Here is a 16,362-nt window from a genome sequence, read left to right on the forward strand (position 1 = left end):
AGCTTGGCTGCGTTGTCAGATTTAGCCTTTGTTAGTCCTTGGCAGTGCTATTTGGAGGCTGGAAAGCTATTTTAGGTATATTTAATTACAGTTTTTTCTTGCTTAGTGAGTAGCTGCAGTTACTAACATGTAGTGGAAAGGGTTACAGGGGATGGGAAGTATTCAAGGCATCCTTTTGTCCTGTCCTCCAAAATACAGAGAAAACAATACATTTATCAGCAAGCACTGTTTTCTGACTAGCAGAGTTTGCAAGCGGTTTACTGTGTGCGTTTCTTTTACTTTTCAAAAGCCATCGATTTTTGCAGTGTTGCAATTAGAAAACAAGCCCATAAACTGATGTATTCGTGCGCTTTAAAATCGAGTTTCAGTCTCCTGCTGTCTTTTTATTGGGTTCCCCCTTCCCAGCCCTGCTGAATGTTGCTTAAGTCAGCATGCTGTAATTGGCCTGTGGAAATCCAGGTCTGGCTGGTGTCACGTAAAACCCAAATGGCTTTGCAATAATGTCACTGTTCCTGGACTTTCTGTGCAGGAGCAAAGGTGCCCACTCCCACACAGCTCGTACCGCATCAGTATTGACTGGGAGCACTTGGCTAATTGCTTCCTGTAATTAAATTCTTCACTAAGAATAAAGTTAATCTTCTCAGAGCATATAAAACCTGACCCGCAGCCTGAGCAGGCAGAAACACTGTTGTTTATAGGCACCTTTATCCAAGTGTAAAGGGCCCATTCCCAAAGCAGAAGCAATTAGGATAATTAGATATTCCTTGTCCTGAGTCAGGGATCTATAATAGTAAACTATAAGTGATATGGTAGCTTTCTGCTTGAGGTTCCATAGATTTTTGAGGTTGGAAGGGACCGTTTTACCTGTTCCTCATGACTCTGCTAAGACACGACTCTGCTCAGTCCTGTTTGTCTGATTGGATCACCAGTTCTGCTTGTCAGGGTGCTGGGGCTGGCTGGGGCTTTGTTGGGTTTTAAAGTTTTTTAGATTTGCATTCTCTCAGTCTGATGATGCTCAATAAGTTTGGCAGAGAGAAATGGATGAGACTTTCCCCAACTTTTTTCTCTTTGTTTACATAAACACATTAATAAATTAATTGCCCAAATCCTTGCTGGCTGGCAGAAGCATTAAGCTTGCTATGGGCTGCTGACTTAAACCATATGGTTTGGTCCCAGGGCTTCCGTGGGTTTTTAGAAGAGGTTCAAAAAGTGCCTGTTTGCATCATCTTGGAACATTAACATTCCAAGCACAAATAGTTTTGCATAATTTATTACTCTCACTGTAGCTTTGCTCATACGCCTAAGTTTGACTTCAAAGTACTACATCCTCACTCCTAATTATTTATGTACAGCAAAACAAAACAACATTAAGTGCCGTCCAGGCGTTGCTGTATTTCATTGGATGGAGAAACTCAAACTTCTTCTGTAGCCATATAATTTCTTGTTCAATTATTAAGAGCCAAATTCAGAAGGAAGATAACCTTTCCAGCATCCTTTCCTGGAACACAGACTGATCAAAATCAAGTGCTTATGGAAAGAAAATATGTGGTACCTGGAGGATGCCAGGTACTGGCCATCAGCTGTTTAACTTGGACAATTACAGTACATTTGTCAGTTCCACTTCTATTCAGAGTGAAATCCATTTGCCAGTTCTCACGCACTGTTTCAGTGCAGCAGTATTTCATCAGCAAACAGTGTCAAGGGTGTCCGATATGACAGGGCTGTTACTGATACCCCAGTTTATTTTGTAATACCCATTATCTTTGCAGCAAGTACTGTATCTGAGATCAGAAATGTGGGTGAAATGTGCAGCAGTGCCCCAGGGAGCCAAGTGCTCGGGAGAACCCGAAAGCAGAACCCTGGCCTGCTTCACTGTGAAACCTGGTGTGCCAGTTGGGTTCCCCCACCATGATCTTGGGTTCCTGCCCATCAGTTCTGCCCCAACTGATGGACTGTCATGCAGAGCACTGGGCACAGGCTCTCAGGGGTCTGCATTCCTCCCATCATTGTGCAGATATGGGTACCAGGAGGATGTCAGGCACTGCATTAGACGGGGGCTGAATAAATCAGTGTGCATGGATCATTGAGCCTCTTTGTTGAAAACAAATGGCCTGTGGTCAGTTAATCATATAAAGAAACATCTCCCAGACCTCATGGCATTATTCATAAGTACTAAATCCTCTTGCAGTTTCATAAACAGAACCTGTGTTAAAATACGGGGAAATTACAGTCTGGAACAGTGGGTAGAGATGTGGCTGCCACATACTGTGGGACAAAAGGAGCAAGATATCTTTTTTCTTGCAAAGGTCTTTTCTCTCCCCCGTCTGAACCATCCCTTTGCCTTCAGCTCACAGGTCTCCTTGTGCTGGACACCTGTGCTTGCCGTGTCTGCCCAACCTTGTTGGGTGCTGTGGGAGCCCTGTGATGGACAACATGTGCCCTGGGCTGGCGTGTCCTTGTCCATGGCTGATGGCAGAACCTTCAGTCCCCCAGTGTCACAGCCACTGGAGTGGGATGCCTGTGGGCTGCCAGCGACCGTGGCGCAAATGAGGACTGGCAGCAGCCTGGGGCCCCGGGCAGTCTGGTTCGTCCTGGCATTGCCCCTTCCATGTGATGTGGCCATCTTGGTACTGATAAATCGCCTTTGTTTCCTGCCCTCGTTTCTCCCTGCTGGAAGGGGAATGAGTGTGCTGGAAGGTTGCCTGCTCTGATGGTAACTCCCAAAGTCTGTCTGCCCTCTGCTTCAGTGCTGTCCCCACTTCTCTGTGGTGAGTGCCAGACAAGTGGGAGCAGTAGAAAGTCACAGATTCACTGTGTTGTTTTTATCCAGATTTACCTAATTCTGTGTTAAATGGCTTTGGGGTGGTTCCCAGCCATGTGAAGCTGGGCTCTCTGGGCCACGTCCAGAGGGGTAGCTACCTTCCCATGGCACCTCTCTGCTTAGTCTGTGGTCCGTGAACATCCATTTCTTCTGCTGAAGTCCTAGAATTGATGTCTGTTGCTTTTCCATCATGATTTAAAACAAGCTCCCTAACTGTGGTGTCCCAGTTTACAGTTCGTGTTTCAAGAAAGTGGCTCTTATGTGTTGCCAGCCCTCAGCATGTTCACTTGTTAAATTATGCACATGCTAATGAAGTGTGAAAATCAGCCAAATAACAACTCTCTGTAATCGCTTAATGTCCCCAGAGCATTGTGGCTTTTTAAATTATTATTATTTTATGATTTGTGACCCATTCTGAATCATGTTTCTGCAGGGCATTCTTCCAACAACTGGGGTTAATTAGTATTTTCACTTTTTCCCCTTCTGAATGAAGCCCAAACATGCTCACAGCCCACAGTGCAGTTTGTTTTCTGTTTTGAATTAAGTAATACCTAGATTTCCATCAGAGTGGGAAGCAGCTTCCCAGCAGAGCTGTTAAAATCCAGACCCTTACCCCCAGCATACACCTGGGCATATGGGCAGGGGCTGCATTCCTGTTGAGTGTCCCGCAGTTGCTCTTGCTGTGATGGTTGTTTTGGGGAAGTAATGCTGCTCCTTGTCCCCCCCGGACAGTGTCCCCCATCCCTGGGATGAAGCACTGTCTCGTCATGTGCAGCGGCAGTGGCAGCCGACTGCTCTGCCCCAAGCATTTCTCTGGAATATGATACCATTGGTTGATTCTACATCTCTCCCTTCCCTGCCACACGACCATGGCTGATGCTGGCTGTATCTGTGTTAGGAGGATGTTACATGGATAGCGTGTCACTTGTCAGTTGAACTGCTGCTCCCTCTGCCTGCCATGAGCTGGTGTCAAATGCAGTGTTTGGATGCTGCTTCATGCCGCCTGAGGTGGGTGTGGGTGAGTGTTCATGGTACTGACCCCTCTTTGTAGCAGAGGTTGTCCCAAATCTTTCAGTGTTCCAGGACACCACCAGACTTGCAAAGGCTTGACTGGGCTGGCAGTGACACTCGGAGTCACCGGAGGTCGGTGATGCTGCGTTTGGGTGGGGAGCTCTGAGCTAAAGCTGTGTGTGACTGAGGCAGCTGAGATCTGCTCTACGGCCTTACTCAAACAATGTGATTAATTCCCTGGTGAACCTCAGCAGGCAGGAGCGTGAGAGAGGGAAGCCCAGTGCCTTGTCTTTGGATAAATATCAGGCAGACCACGGATGGCGTATAGAAGCAGTGTTGCCTAATGTCAGGTAACATCCAGTAACCTGCTTTCTCATTGACAACATGAGGAGTAACAGAGAGGAAGTACCCAGCACTCACCTCATTTTTAGAAGGTGAGGTCTGTAAGACAACATTCTGTTTATCACTGCAGCTTTTCAGTGGAAGTTGTTGGATGTTGTATAGTTATGTCTATTGGGTGTTGACCATGTGGCTGCAGACACACTCACTAACCATTCTCCTGCTGCATCCAAGCAATTTTCACACTCTCCCCACTCCTCTCATGTCAGTAATGGCCTTGTATTCAGGATTGTTATGCCTTGGTGTCACACCATTCACCTGCGATTAAAGTGGAGTCACAATCTTCACCACTAAGCAGAGCTTTGTTCGAAGTGCTGTCCTGTGCTGGCTGTGTCCTCTGCCTGATGCTACAGCCAAAAGCTGAGAGTCCCCGTTCCCCATGGACCTGGGTGGTAAGGCTGGGCAGGCAATCAGTTGATGCAGAATCACTCATAGCCTGTGACACCAGAATCACAGATTTGTAACAGAACCACAAACCACTCAATTAGAACCTTGGTGACCTGGGAACCGGGTGTTTTACCGAGCGTGTCACTGTGGCTGTTGTGTTGCTCGTGGAGCTGCTGGCAGAACTGCTGCCATGTCTGGGCAAGCAACAACTTCCTGCCCCTGCCTGGCCTCTTGTGTGCAGGAGCATTTTCTGTACTTGTCTCCACATTTGCCACTAGTTTAGAACGGACTAATCACTTTCCATGCACTCTACTTGATTTTGGTGTGTTGATGGTAAGACCTCGTTGGGAACAGCCAGGTTCAGCTCCGACTCTGGTCCCTGCACTGTGGTGGATGAACAATGTCAAGATTATCTCAGCCCAACAGTTTTGTCAAAAATATTTTGCACTGATCCTGGCTAGGGAAGCACCATGTTTAGCTTCAGTGATACAGCCCTGACACCAGAAAAAGAGCTCCCAGCAAAGACTTTTAATTCCCTGTCAGAATCAACGTAATTAAATCCCATCTGACTGGAAGAGGGTTTTGACTGGATCTAGTGAATGTCCATGCTTCCATTTGGAAGCCTCTAACATCACGGAGTTTATTCCCTGTAACAAACAAGGTTTTTGCTTCCACTAAAGATAAATGTATATATGAAATTTCTGATTTTTCAAGCAGAAATATTTGTTGCACTTGCAGTTTATAAACAAGTGGTTTTCACTCTGTGTTGCATACCAGCAGGAGGCAGGAGTGCTGCCTTGCCCACACCAACCTTTGGCCTTCCCCAGGGACTTGTGGCATTTGGGTGCTTTCCGCACCCCAAGCGGCAAAACTTGTAAAGTTCAAAGACAGGCTCATTTATAGCTGCAATCTGCTCCTTCAAGCTGCTGCACAAATCACTTTTAAGCAATTCATTTCAGTGGCTCAGGATGTCACTTAATGAACCCAACACTAAATTGAAAGAAAGAAAGTTTAATTAAAATACTGCAAGGAAAATGTCTTGAGACAAGCTCTTCCAGGAGCAGATTGAAAATGATGGCACAGATATCCATCTCCCATGGGAAGAAATGTTAAAGTAGGCAGAAAATACAGTTTTTGATGAGTTTTAGAGGAAGCAGATAAAGTATGTGTTGTGGTCTGGCCCCATGCAGGGTTACCATGAACTCTTGCATAGCCGTGTGAGGGGTTTGTGCCCCAGCAAGGAGTGGTGGGGCCGTGGCAGGCAGTGGCGCTGAGCCCCATGTGGAGGCAGAACTTGACAGTGGCCGCCTGCCATGGGTATCACTGTGCCTTTGGCACTCTGGGAATGGGGCACATCCCAAAGGGAGGACCCTGAGTGGCACCAGTTGCTGAAGGCACCAGGAGGGCAATGGTGTGTGCTAACAGGCCATGCCGCCTCCCAGAGAGGGGATCTGTGGGCAGTGAGACTTGACTGGGACGGAGGCTGGGGAGATGCTGCTGGCAGAGCGCTGTGGTGGCTGATGTCAGTTTGAAATACCCTGTCTGCCCAGACATGGGTACTGAGGTGGGGGTGGCACAGCCCAGTGCTCTGGGTGGCACTGCCTGCCCCAGTCCCATTGTGCTGCCATCTTACTCAGTACAGCCCCAGATGTTGGATTAAGGCATCTTTATCTGATTAAATTCAAATCTATGCAACAAATGCCAGGGACTGTCTGCACAGTGTTAGTGTGTTTGCTTTCCCTTAGAATTTGAATTGGAGCGTTAAGAACATTCTTTCAAATGCCACCGCTCTGATGGGCACAGCGTCTATGGGTGCTCGATGCAGAGAGGTAGATTGGGTCCCAGAGAAGGGTCCGTTTCCCCATGCAGAAGGTGTTTATATTCTCTCAGCCGCATTCCCCATTTGCCTCCTCCCATTCCCCATCATGTGCCGGGCCCATCGTGTCTCACCGCTGACCCGCTGCTGTTCCTCACTTACTGCTCCTGTTGTGGAGCACTCAGTGCCAGGTTTCTGTGAGAAGCTCTTCTCACAGTAGGTGCATGTTGTGCTGCCCATGTTCAGCCGAGGGGCTTGTTCCAGGGGCACCAAACTGGAATAATGTGACAGAGAATGACATCAGAGCAAGATGGTAACAAAATTCTGTTGTAAGCTGAAAATAGCTGCTCTACATGAGAGCAAAGCTTGCTGCTTCTGAATTTTACTCACTTAGCTGACATTTGGGTACTTCTAATTAAAATTTTTTAACAGTCAATGGTTTTTGCTGATCAGCTAACAGATGGCTGCAGCAAGATGACCAGAAAGACAGACTGCATGGCACATGAAGTGTGTTGGAAAACCTCCATCCTGGTGTCTGCACACCGACCCTTCGTCTGTAAGAACAGTCTGATGCGGGGGTGCACATCTGAGAGTTTCCTGGGTTTGCAAGGCAACATCCCTGGGACACATGTACGTGCTGAGGGTCAGACCTGGTGCTGCAGTGTTCACCACAGTGTTACCTTTTGAGAAAAGCAGCTTTTGTGTTCCTGCTGGAGATAAAGATCTTGTACATACGAAGAGCTCGGTATTGTTAAGATCTGGGAGTTCCTGCTTCCTGTGTCAGATGTTCAGGTTTTCAGCAACCAGTGATGTCCCTGGAAATCACAGGTTTCTGGAGGGTATTTTGGAACCAGGCTGCTTTTTGAGTTGCTTATGCCTTTATGCCCATGCATGAGAAGTGCCCAGACAATTCTGTGGCAGAAATCATTGGAGTTTTTAAAGGCTTTAGTGTGGAAAGGGTGGAGGACCTGATCAATGCTCAGCTGCTTTTTACAAAGTCTCATTTATTTTAAGAGTGTATTTTGCAGATGGACTTGGATTTTCCATCATGGTTCCTAAGCCCAAATCAGCCATATTGAGGAGGTTGTGTCTGCTGTGCTGCTAAGCCTCTTGGCAAAGGGATCGCAGCGTAAATCCTGCAGTGAGCCAAGGCACAGAGCAGTCAGATGAGGTGCCTGGAATGCTCTGGCATTGTGAGCCAGCTCCGCAGCACAGCACATGCAGAGAGAGCGGTAACCAGGCGGAGTGCAGGGCTGGGGGAGGCGCGGGCTGTGGGCATTGGCAGTGGGTGCAGAGGGCAGGCTGCTGCCAGCCTGAGTCACCGCCCCAGCGTTGTCCTCTGAGCCGCCAGCAGTGGGAACACTGGTGAGTCATGGAGGGCTGCCCTGATGTTCGTGTGTGCGTATGCAAGATGAGTAATGTAGAAAAGAATAGTAAATAGAGAAAAAAAAATCATTCAGGAAACTGTGGATTCAGTAACTGCCCAATTCTCAATCAGTTTGCATTTAAGCCCCTAAGGTTACCTCTGCTGGTTAGACCATGGTGCAAATAACGCCAAGCTTGTGGGTTCAATCCCCACCTGGGACAGTCACTTAAGTGATGGACTCAATGATCCTTGCAGGTCCCTTCCAACTCAGAATATTCTGTGATTTCTTAAAAGAAGTTGCTGCGCTCTGAAGAGCATGGTTTGTGCTTACCAGGGCTGGGGTTGTGTTTCCTTTCCTCGAGCTCTCTCACCTCCCTCTGACTGGTGGGGCTGCCCTGTGTCTCCTGGCAGCAGGGTGTTCTGGGACACCCTAGAGCAGCTGTTGGTTTTCCTCACAAAGTGAGGGTTATTTGCACTGGTAGAGATTCTTGGGTCCCAGGCTAATTGTCTTGATTTATGTGCTGTTCTGCCACCACAGGTGTGAAGTGTAACAGTCAATAAGGTGTTCATAGCCTGACCAATTAAAAATTGCCATTAATCCAAGAGCTAATGTGTTGTGCATCTTGATGCAGACAGAAGAGTTCTGTGTTGCATGCATATCCAGGACCAGCCAGGGCTGGTGGGCAGGCATGGGTGCTGGGTCAGGCCAGGGGCCAGGGCAGCCAGGCCAAAGGCAGCTCTACTGCTCTGCTTCGCTCTGTTCACCTCCTCAGATGGGCTAAGTTATGGTTCTGCCTGAAAGCTGTCCTTCACTTCTTTTCTGTTTTATTACTCTGCTCCTGTTGATGACCCCACGTATCACATCCCGAGGCTGCATGGTCTCTGCTGGTGCATTGGGCTCTGGAGGAGCACTTGTCCCACTCTTCTCATGTCCTTGCCCTGGGTACCTGGGGCTGTGAGAGCCTCTGCTCCCCATGAGTGTCTGTGCCGAACCCTTCCATGATGTTATTTCCTCCTGAACTCTCCTTTCCAGCAGTTCCAGTAGTTACACCTGGCCAGGATGGTGGAGTGATGTGAATTCACGTTCTTGCACGCTTGCATTCTGAAATGGGTGCGTTGGTGGGGGATGCTGCAGTGGCATGGGGGTTGCTGCCAGATGGGAGTTTTTGTCTAGGTTGGGTAGCACGAAATTACTCTTTGCTGTAACAAGGGCAGAGAAATTTGGAGTGTGCCAGTATTTTTAGCAGTTAAATTTAGGCGAGTTATTCTGTTTTGGGGAAGAGGAGCAGCTGCTGCTAGCTGTGCAGCATCATGTCATCGTGGTGAGGAACTGTACCCAGACAGCAGAGCTCAGCAGTGTGTCCAGCCCTGCCAGAAGCTGCTGGGAGGTCCCATCTGAGCCGTGACTCTAGCCCGATCCCTGCAGGAAGCAAGGCTCATGATGGGCAGAGGGATGGGCTTTCCCCCAGCCTTGGAGCTGTTCGGGCATGGCGCTTTTCTACAAAGCCTCTCCTCCCTCCTTTACCACAGCCCTGGCCTGCGTGGGACGAAGGGGTCGGGCAGGTGTAGGTGCCATGCCATACTATGCCGTGCCGTGCCATGCTGTGCCGTGCCATGCTGTGCTGTGCTGTGCCGTGCCATGCCATGCTGTGCTGTGCCGTGCCACCCTGTGCTGTGCCGTGCCGTGCCATGCTGTGCCGTGCCTTGGTGTGCTGTGCTTCACTTGGTGGTGTCAGCAAGCAATGGTGTTTCAGGGCATTTTGCTGATGCTCCAGATCCTTACGGGGCTTAATGCAGTGGAATTGATTTGTTTCCCAGGCTATCATTCACCTCAGCAGGGAATAATCAATGCTGATCAATCACATGTGATTTTGCATACCATTAGATTGCAGTTTAACCTCTGCTGTCCTCTGCCCTCCCACTTTATACCCCCGTGCCGTGGACCACACAGTTTGGGGCAGGATTGATAGTCCAGGCTCCACACACTACCCTGCCCATTGTACCTTGCCCTGTTCTGGTGGGACTTTGGTGCCGTTTCCTTGTCCCCTTCAGCTCCATGGCCTTGCACAGACTTTCTTCCTCTTTAGCCTGCCCTTTTTGTACCTGAGGGGCCCTGGAGTCCCCCCTGATTTAGTTCCTCACTTACACTTTTTCATGGGAGGGAAGAAAGTTGCATTTGAGTCTTTGAATGAGCCTCTTGCTCTGCCTGTTGGGGTGGGGGCTGGGGGTCCGGCTCTGCTGCAGCTGCTGGCTGTGCTGGGTTAAATCCGACCTGACAGAGCAGAGAGAAGGTCCTGGTTCCTTCAGGGTGCCTTGCAGTGTCCAGGCATGAGCATTGGTAAGTCCGCAGCTCCCATAAAACTGCATGTAAAGCCCTGCCATGGACATGAATTCCTCATGACTGACAGTGTGTGCCTTTCAGAGTAAACACTTCGCTGTCTCTTTTTTTGTTTGTTTTAAGAGAGGCAGACAGAAAGGGTGACCAAAGGGCTCTCTTTTAAACAGTGAAATGTAGAGTCTCACCATTTCCTGAGCAAAGCAACACCCACAGCCTGTCACTGAGGGTCAGACCTGGGAATCCTCCTTGAGAGGCTGAAGGTTGTGCTGCGTTATTCAGTTGTAATTCTTAAGTTTGTATCCTTCTCAAAACCCCTTTCTGAGCTCGGGGTCCATCTCCTGCCATGGTGTGGTAGGAGGCAGAGATTGTGGGGTGCACTGAGACTTCCACAGGGGATCTATGGGTGGGTTTGTGCTCTGGCTCTCACGTTACCAGACATTCCCTTCATAAGCCTCTTAATTTTTCATTACCTCTTTGTACTTTCTTTATCCACCTGAGGGGTTTCAGATGTAGGTTTTGTTCTCAAATAACAGGACCTGTTGGTGTCCCACTTGCTTTCTCCCTTGTGGCCAAGCAGCAGTCAGGGAGTGGGCATTGTGCTGTGGCTTGGTTGTGCTCCCCGTCGGGGGCCACATCTCCGTCTCCTTGGCAAACCCCTGCATCCATCACTCTCTTCAGGGCTCTGGTGGGGAGAGGAGGGACACGGTTGTGGTGAGTTATTATCCCACACTTATCAGTATTAAAGTCGATTTGGCAACTCATAGCCTGGGATTTGAATGATCTAAATCCTTTCTTTGGCAGCCTGGTTTGCTGTTATTTATGGTGCTTCCCAATTTATTATCATCTGCAGTTGGAGGCTTTGTGTGTGGTGCTGTCCACTGAGTGATTTATACACATGATAAAGAGAGCAGGGCGTCCAGAGCCGTGGTCCCGAGACCCCTCACAACCCTCCTGTCCCCTGGCACCAGCCCCGGTGGGCAGAGCTGAGCGGGCAGGGGCACAGCAGCGAGTCAAGGGCAGGGGGTCAGGGGCTGCCCAAGTAGGGCAGAGTTCTACCTGGGGAAGGAATCGTCTTGATGGTGTCATCAGGACAGCTCCTGGGCCTGGGTGTGGGTGTGGGAGAGTGAGCAACAGAGCTATGGGAAGGTCTGGAGCACAGGTATGATGAGGAGCAGCTGAGGGAGCTGGGGAAGGGGCTCAGCCTGGAGAAAAGGAGGCTCAGGGGGGATCTTCTGGCTCTCCACAGCTCCCAGAGAGGGCTCAGCCAGGTGGGGTTTGGGCTCTGCTCCCAGGGAGCAAGGGGCAGGACAAGAGGAAATGGCTTCAGGTTGCACTAGGGGAAGTTTAGGTTGGATATTAGGAAAAATTCCTTCCCTGAAAGGGCTGACCAGCCCTGGCACAGGCTGCAGTGAGGGAGTCACCATCCTTGAAGGGATGTAACAGATGTGTAGATGTGGCACTTGGGGACATGGGTTAGTGGTGACCTTGACAGTGCTGGGGGAATGGTTGGACTCAGTTTTAGAGGGCTTTTCCAACATAAATAATTCCATGATTCTGTGTGGTCACAGACCTTCCTCTCACTTCTTACCCCAAAGGAGGCATGTTCCACTGTGAAAGCAGGCAGGAGGCAGAGCCCCTGGGAGGGCTGGGGGGCATCCCTCTGCCCAGTGGGTTTGAGTCCAGGGATGTCTCTGCCACCATGGAGTGGCTGTACTGCTGTGGCCTGGGCCTCACAGGCTGGACCAGGGGTGTCATCCTGTGTGCATCAGGGCCACATGCTCCTGGCACAGGTGTTGGGACACGTGTGGTGTCCTGTGGCTTCCCCACCAGGACAGGCAGTACCAGGGCCCTCTTGCATGGAGATGCTGCTGAAGCTGGAGCAGATGGGATGTGCCAGGAGCAGGGATGAGGTGCCTGGGATGCTCTGGGAGCAAGGACAAGATGCCTGGGATGCTCTGGGAACAGGGATGATGTGCCTGGGAGGCTCCAGGGGCTGCCCATCAGGCTGCTCCAGGGATCCAGGTCTCAGCACTGACTGCAGCTTCCCTAGTTTATCTTCTTTCTTTTTAATAACAGATTCATTCCCTGTTCCTGGCAGAGAACATGCCTTCCTCCACGCTGGGAGAGGGGGAGGGGGGTGTGTTGTAAATTTCCCATTTTTCTGATAAAACTGTATCTCTACGGCGGAAATCAAATCCCATCTTCGATATTTTTAGCATGAGAGCGTGAAGGCACAGAGATGCTGAGGGAAGGGAGGATGGGAGGGGAGGGAGGATGGCGGGCTGGGTCTCCATGGAAACTGTTTGCTTTAAATTCCCGCATTGGGGCACTGAGCATGTAGGAGGTGATGAAGGAAATGAAAAAACAAAAAATAGGGAAGGTTTTTTCCTTTCTGTTGTCACAAGGTTCCTTGCTGAAGGAACCTTAGAAGAAATGGGCATAAATTATTGATCATCTCAGCATGAATACATGTGCATTTCCATTAATAACCACCCTGTCGTGTCTCTCGAGGGCAGCAGGTGGGGTGTGCAGCAGCCGTGACTGACCTCTGGTTTGTTCAGAGACACCTTTGGAAAGGAGCTGGTGCCACTCTGTTCTCCTGAACTGTTACCTCCATGGGACTCCTCCATTTCCCCTCTGGATGTTCTTCTGTGCCAGGCTGCTGTTACTGCCCGGAGACACCAGAGAAAAGAGCCAGTGCCCAGACCATGGGTGCTGGGGGAATGACGCTTCTGTCAGCTGCAGTGGATTTGGGCTTGGGTTGGATACTTCTGCTCAGAAGAGGTTTTTTTAATATTTAGGGCATTTTTTTTTAACATATGAAAGGTGTTGTTAGCCAGGCTCTATTGTTATCCTTGTCTGAAGTCCTGATGATGGGCATGAGTAAACAGAAGGTCTGGGAGGATCTGTGGACCTGAAACCCCCTTCTCTGGGTGCAGTGTAAATGGGTGGCTGGGCTGGGGTGGCATAAAGGTCTCTGTGGTGCCTGGCCCTGGTGTCTCAGACCACAGCCCTGCTCACAGAGTGATGCATTAGATCATGTCTAAAAAATGGCTCACTGCAGCACACAAAGTTATTTTTAATTCATTGAAAAGGGAATGACCTAAAACTGGCAGCTGGTGATGGAGAGGATTAAATAGAGCAAAACAGGTACATTTTCAACTGAGTAATTTTAGAAGGAAGCAGCATGTCTCATTATGAGGTGCACATTAGCACTGCCTGGCCATAGCCACTGAGTCCCTCAGCTGCTGCTGGAGCAGCTGTTCCAAGCCTGTTCCCCGTGCATTATCCCCATGACACCTCGGTGACACCAGGCTCAGCCCATGATACCGCAGCGATGCTCTCCAGGGTGGGGGGCACCTGCTGCAGGAATGAAAACCTCTGTGTGAGCCAGGGCTGAGCTGGAGCTGCTGAGCCAGAGCTGGTGCCAAACATAGAATTTCAGTGCTTGAAGTGCTTGCTCTGGCTCCTGTCAGCAGCTGTGGTTGCAGTTCCCCGTGGGAACGGGAGGCTGCTTTGGTTTAGCTTCCCAGGGATGTGTTTGTTCTCGTGTGTGTCACACCCAACGGCCATTCCATGAAATTGCAGCTTGCGTTCTGCTTCTGCAGGACTGTCACAGGCTGTAGTGAGGTGGACAGGTTCCAGCAGCACGGATGGAATTTGCTCTGTCCCAGTGTCCCTCCCCAGCCTCTAACAGGTGTTAAAAATGCCTGTCCTGCCCCTTGGGAGGAATTTTCTGAATGTGGTGGTTGTGGAACCTTGCTAAATGGGAATGATACTTAAGCAATTGTTCAGACCCAAACAAGAGAGAAGAGCAGGTGATCTGAAGAAGTTCAGAATCCATTCCATAACTTCAGCTCCAAAAGACTGACATCTCTGCTGGGTGCTGCCCACGCCCGGCTGCAGACCACCCCACTGGTGTGAGCCAGAGTGGAGCTCAGCCCCTTTGCAGCACTCCTCAGCCTTCCTGAGTGTTGGCAGCAGATGGTTAAACCCTTCCTGGCACTGTGTACCAGCCATGATGTCCACAAGGCATACGGGTTCCATGTGAAGGAATGAAGTGTTTTGCCTTGGAGCTCTCCAGCTCAGTGCCAGCCAGTCTAGCCATGTATGCCTGTGAGCACTGGTGTGTGTGGTGAACAGTGGTGTGTGTTTTGGTGAGTGCCGCACAACTGCCAGGATGGGTTGTCTGTTCTGACTCTCAAATCCGCCTGGAGTCTCTTGCTCAGCTGAGATGCTGTCCGGGGCACAGAGGTGTAGTTTTGGGGGAGCCCGTGGCTGTGTGAGGGGGCTCTGAGGTGCCCTGTCTGGGAGATGCCACAGCACGGGGTGTGCGTGCTGTCTAGGCTGGTGTCCTGGAAGACAGACCCTCAGTGGTGTTCTGAGCTGCACCAGGAGCCTGGGACAATCGCTGCATTTTGTCTTTTCTCATTTGCTGAGGTAACTTTCTAGTCTGTATCTAGGGATACAGGGAGGGATAAAACTCATGGGGAGGAAGAGGGGCAACTCAAGTTATGTGTTTCCGAGGCTTTCTCTGCGGGTACACACCAGAGCTCCGAGCCAGGAAGAAGCACAGCAGTGCTCGGAGGGCTCCGAGGTGCCCGCAGCCCGGGCAGTGCCATGGCCTGCGTGTGCAGCGCCGGGGTCTGCCCCTTCCCGGAGCTCCTGAGGCTGCAGCCCTGGGCCGCAACCCTGTCAGTCCTGGTGCTGCAGGAGTGAGAAGGGCAGGGAATGCAAATGGCAGGAGTGAGCCGGCAGCTGCTACGGCCAAGTGCTGTTCATCGCAGAATCCATCCTGCTCCCAGTGCTGAGGCTCCAAGGCTGCAGTCATTCTTCCAGTTCCCCAGCTTTGTGCTGGTGGAGTGTGGCTCCCCAGGCAGTGGGTGAGCACCAGTTGGGCAGTAATTGCCATGGAATTAACCTCTGACATTCTTCTAAAAATAGGCCAAATAAATCCAATCATTAGCAGCTCCTGCCTGCGTTGCCTCAAGGGTAAACACTGCAGATTAAAGCGTTTGCAGTTACAGGTCCCTGTGTGTCCCCTGGCTTCTCCTGCCACTGAGAACCCTGGAGATGGCACCCTGGTTTGTGGGGAAGGGGAGTGGTGCAAGTGCAGTGGCTTTTCAGCTGATGGAGGGCTGAAAGGCATCATTTTAATTTACGTTGGCAGGCAATGGGAGATTCAGCAATGGGCAGAGGAAGGCAGAAATGTAGATGTGGTCACCTGAGCTGTTCTGCCTGGGGAGCTCAGAGAGAGAGGACGAAGGGGCCTTAATTTGTCTGTGCCCTCTCCTCTGAGGGTGAAGGCAAACCACCACCCCAGGCAGGAGGTGACACAAGGGCCGGGTGGGAGCAAGATCTGCCCATCAGCCAGGTGCTGAGATGAGGTGCTGGGGGCACCACTGGCACCAAGCCATCCCCAGGTCCCAGGAATTGATCGTGTCACCCCAAGTGGTGCAGGCAACTCCCCAAGGCACGAAGGGAGTGTGCAGTGCCATGCTGTGCCATGCTGTGCCATGCCATACTGTACTGCCCAGCCCTGTGCCCCTGCTGCTGACAGTGGTCCTCAGGCTGCATTTAGCACAGGCACAGTGCCTGGAAATCCCACTGGGACCGGTGTTAGGGCACAGGCCAGGGCAGGGGGGCAGGAACACCAGGCAGGTCTGGGCTCATGGTCACATAGTTCTGAAATGCCAGGCCTGTTTAGTGTTAGAGACAATAGAAAACCAGGGATTTATGGAGTTGCCACAGGGTACAGAGCACCGACGAGGCACGTAGCTGTATGGAGAATGGTGCTTTCTGGATGCCTGTGGAAGTCAGGCTGCAGTTACTTAAATTGTCTTTGTCTTCTTTTTACCAGCTGACATCATCTCCACAGTTGAGTTCAACCACACTGGAGAGTTACTGGCAACAGGGGACAAGGGGGGCCGCGTTGTAATATTTCAGCGTGAGCAGGAGGTAAGTGCCAGTGAATGCAAAATGCCCATTTTATCCTTTTAAGTGAAGTGTCCTGCTGTTCCCTAATCCGCCTGCGTCACTCTTAAGCTCAGGGCTCTCCTGGCACACTACGAGCTGAAAAGCAACTATTAACATCAGCAGGGCCAGATTTTCTCCTGGCAAACACCTTCCAAACATCGCATTTTCTGCATTCTTCTGCTCCAAGTGTAACAGGGATCAGGCAGCACATCTGAGTGTGTGGCAAGTGCCCGTCTCGGGGATGACAC

At 50.5% G+C, this 16,362-nt stretch overlaps 1 protein-coding gene across 3 annotated transcripts in view; it reads left to right on the forward strand.

Moving 5' to 3' along the window:
- The window catches only part of PPP2R2B (protein phosphatase 2 regulatory subunit Bbeta), a 67,046-nt gene that overhangs the window by 35,418 nt on the left and 15,266 nt on the right, over nt 1-16,362 (forward strand). For all 3 annotated transcript variants that reach the window (XM_032125320.1, XM_032125321.1, XM_032125322.1), the window contains one exon: nt 15,999-16,096. In XM_032125320.1, coding sequence (XP_031981211.1) covers nt 15,999-16,096 — 98 coding nt within the window. The remainder of the gene's footprint in view (nt 1-15,998; nt 16,097-16,362) is intronic.

Source organism: Corvus moneduloides, chromosome 15 (genome assembly GCF_009650955.1).
Source record: "Corvus moneduloides isolate bCorMon1 chromosome 15, bCorMon1.pri, whole genome shotgun sequence".
In the NCBI taxonomy this organism is placed as follows: Eukaryota; Metazoa; Chordata; class Aves; order Passeriformes; family Corvidae; genus Corvus; species Corvus moneduloides.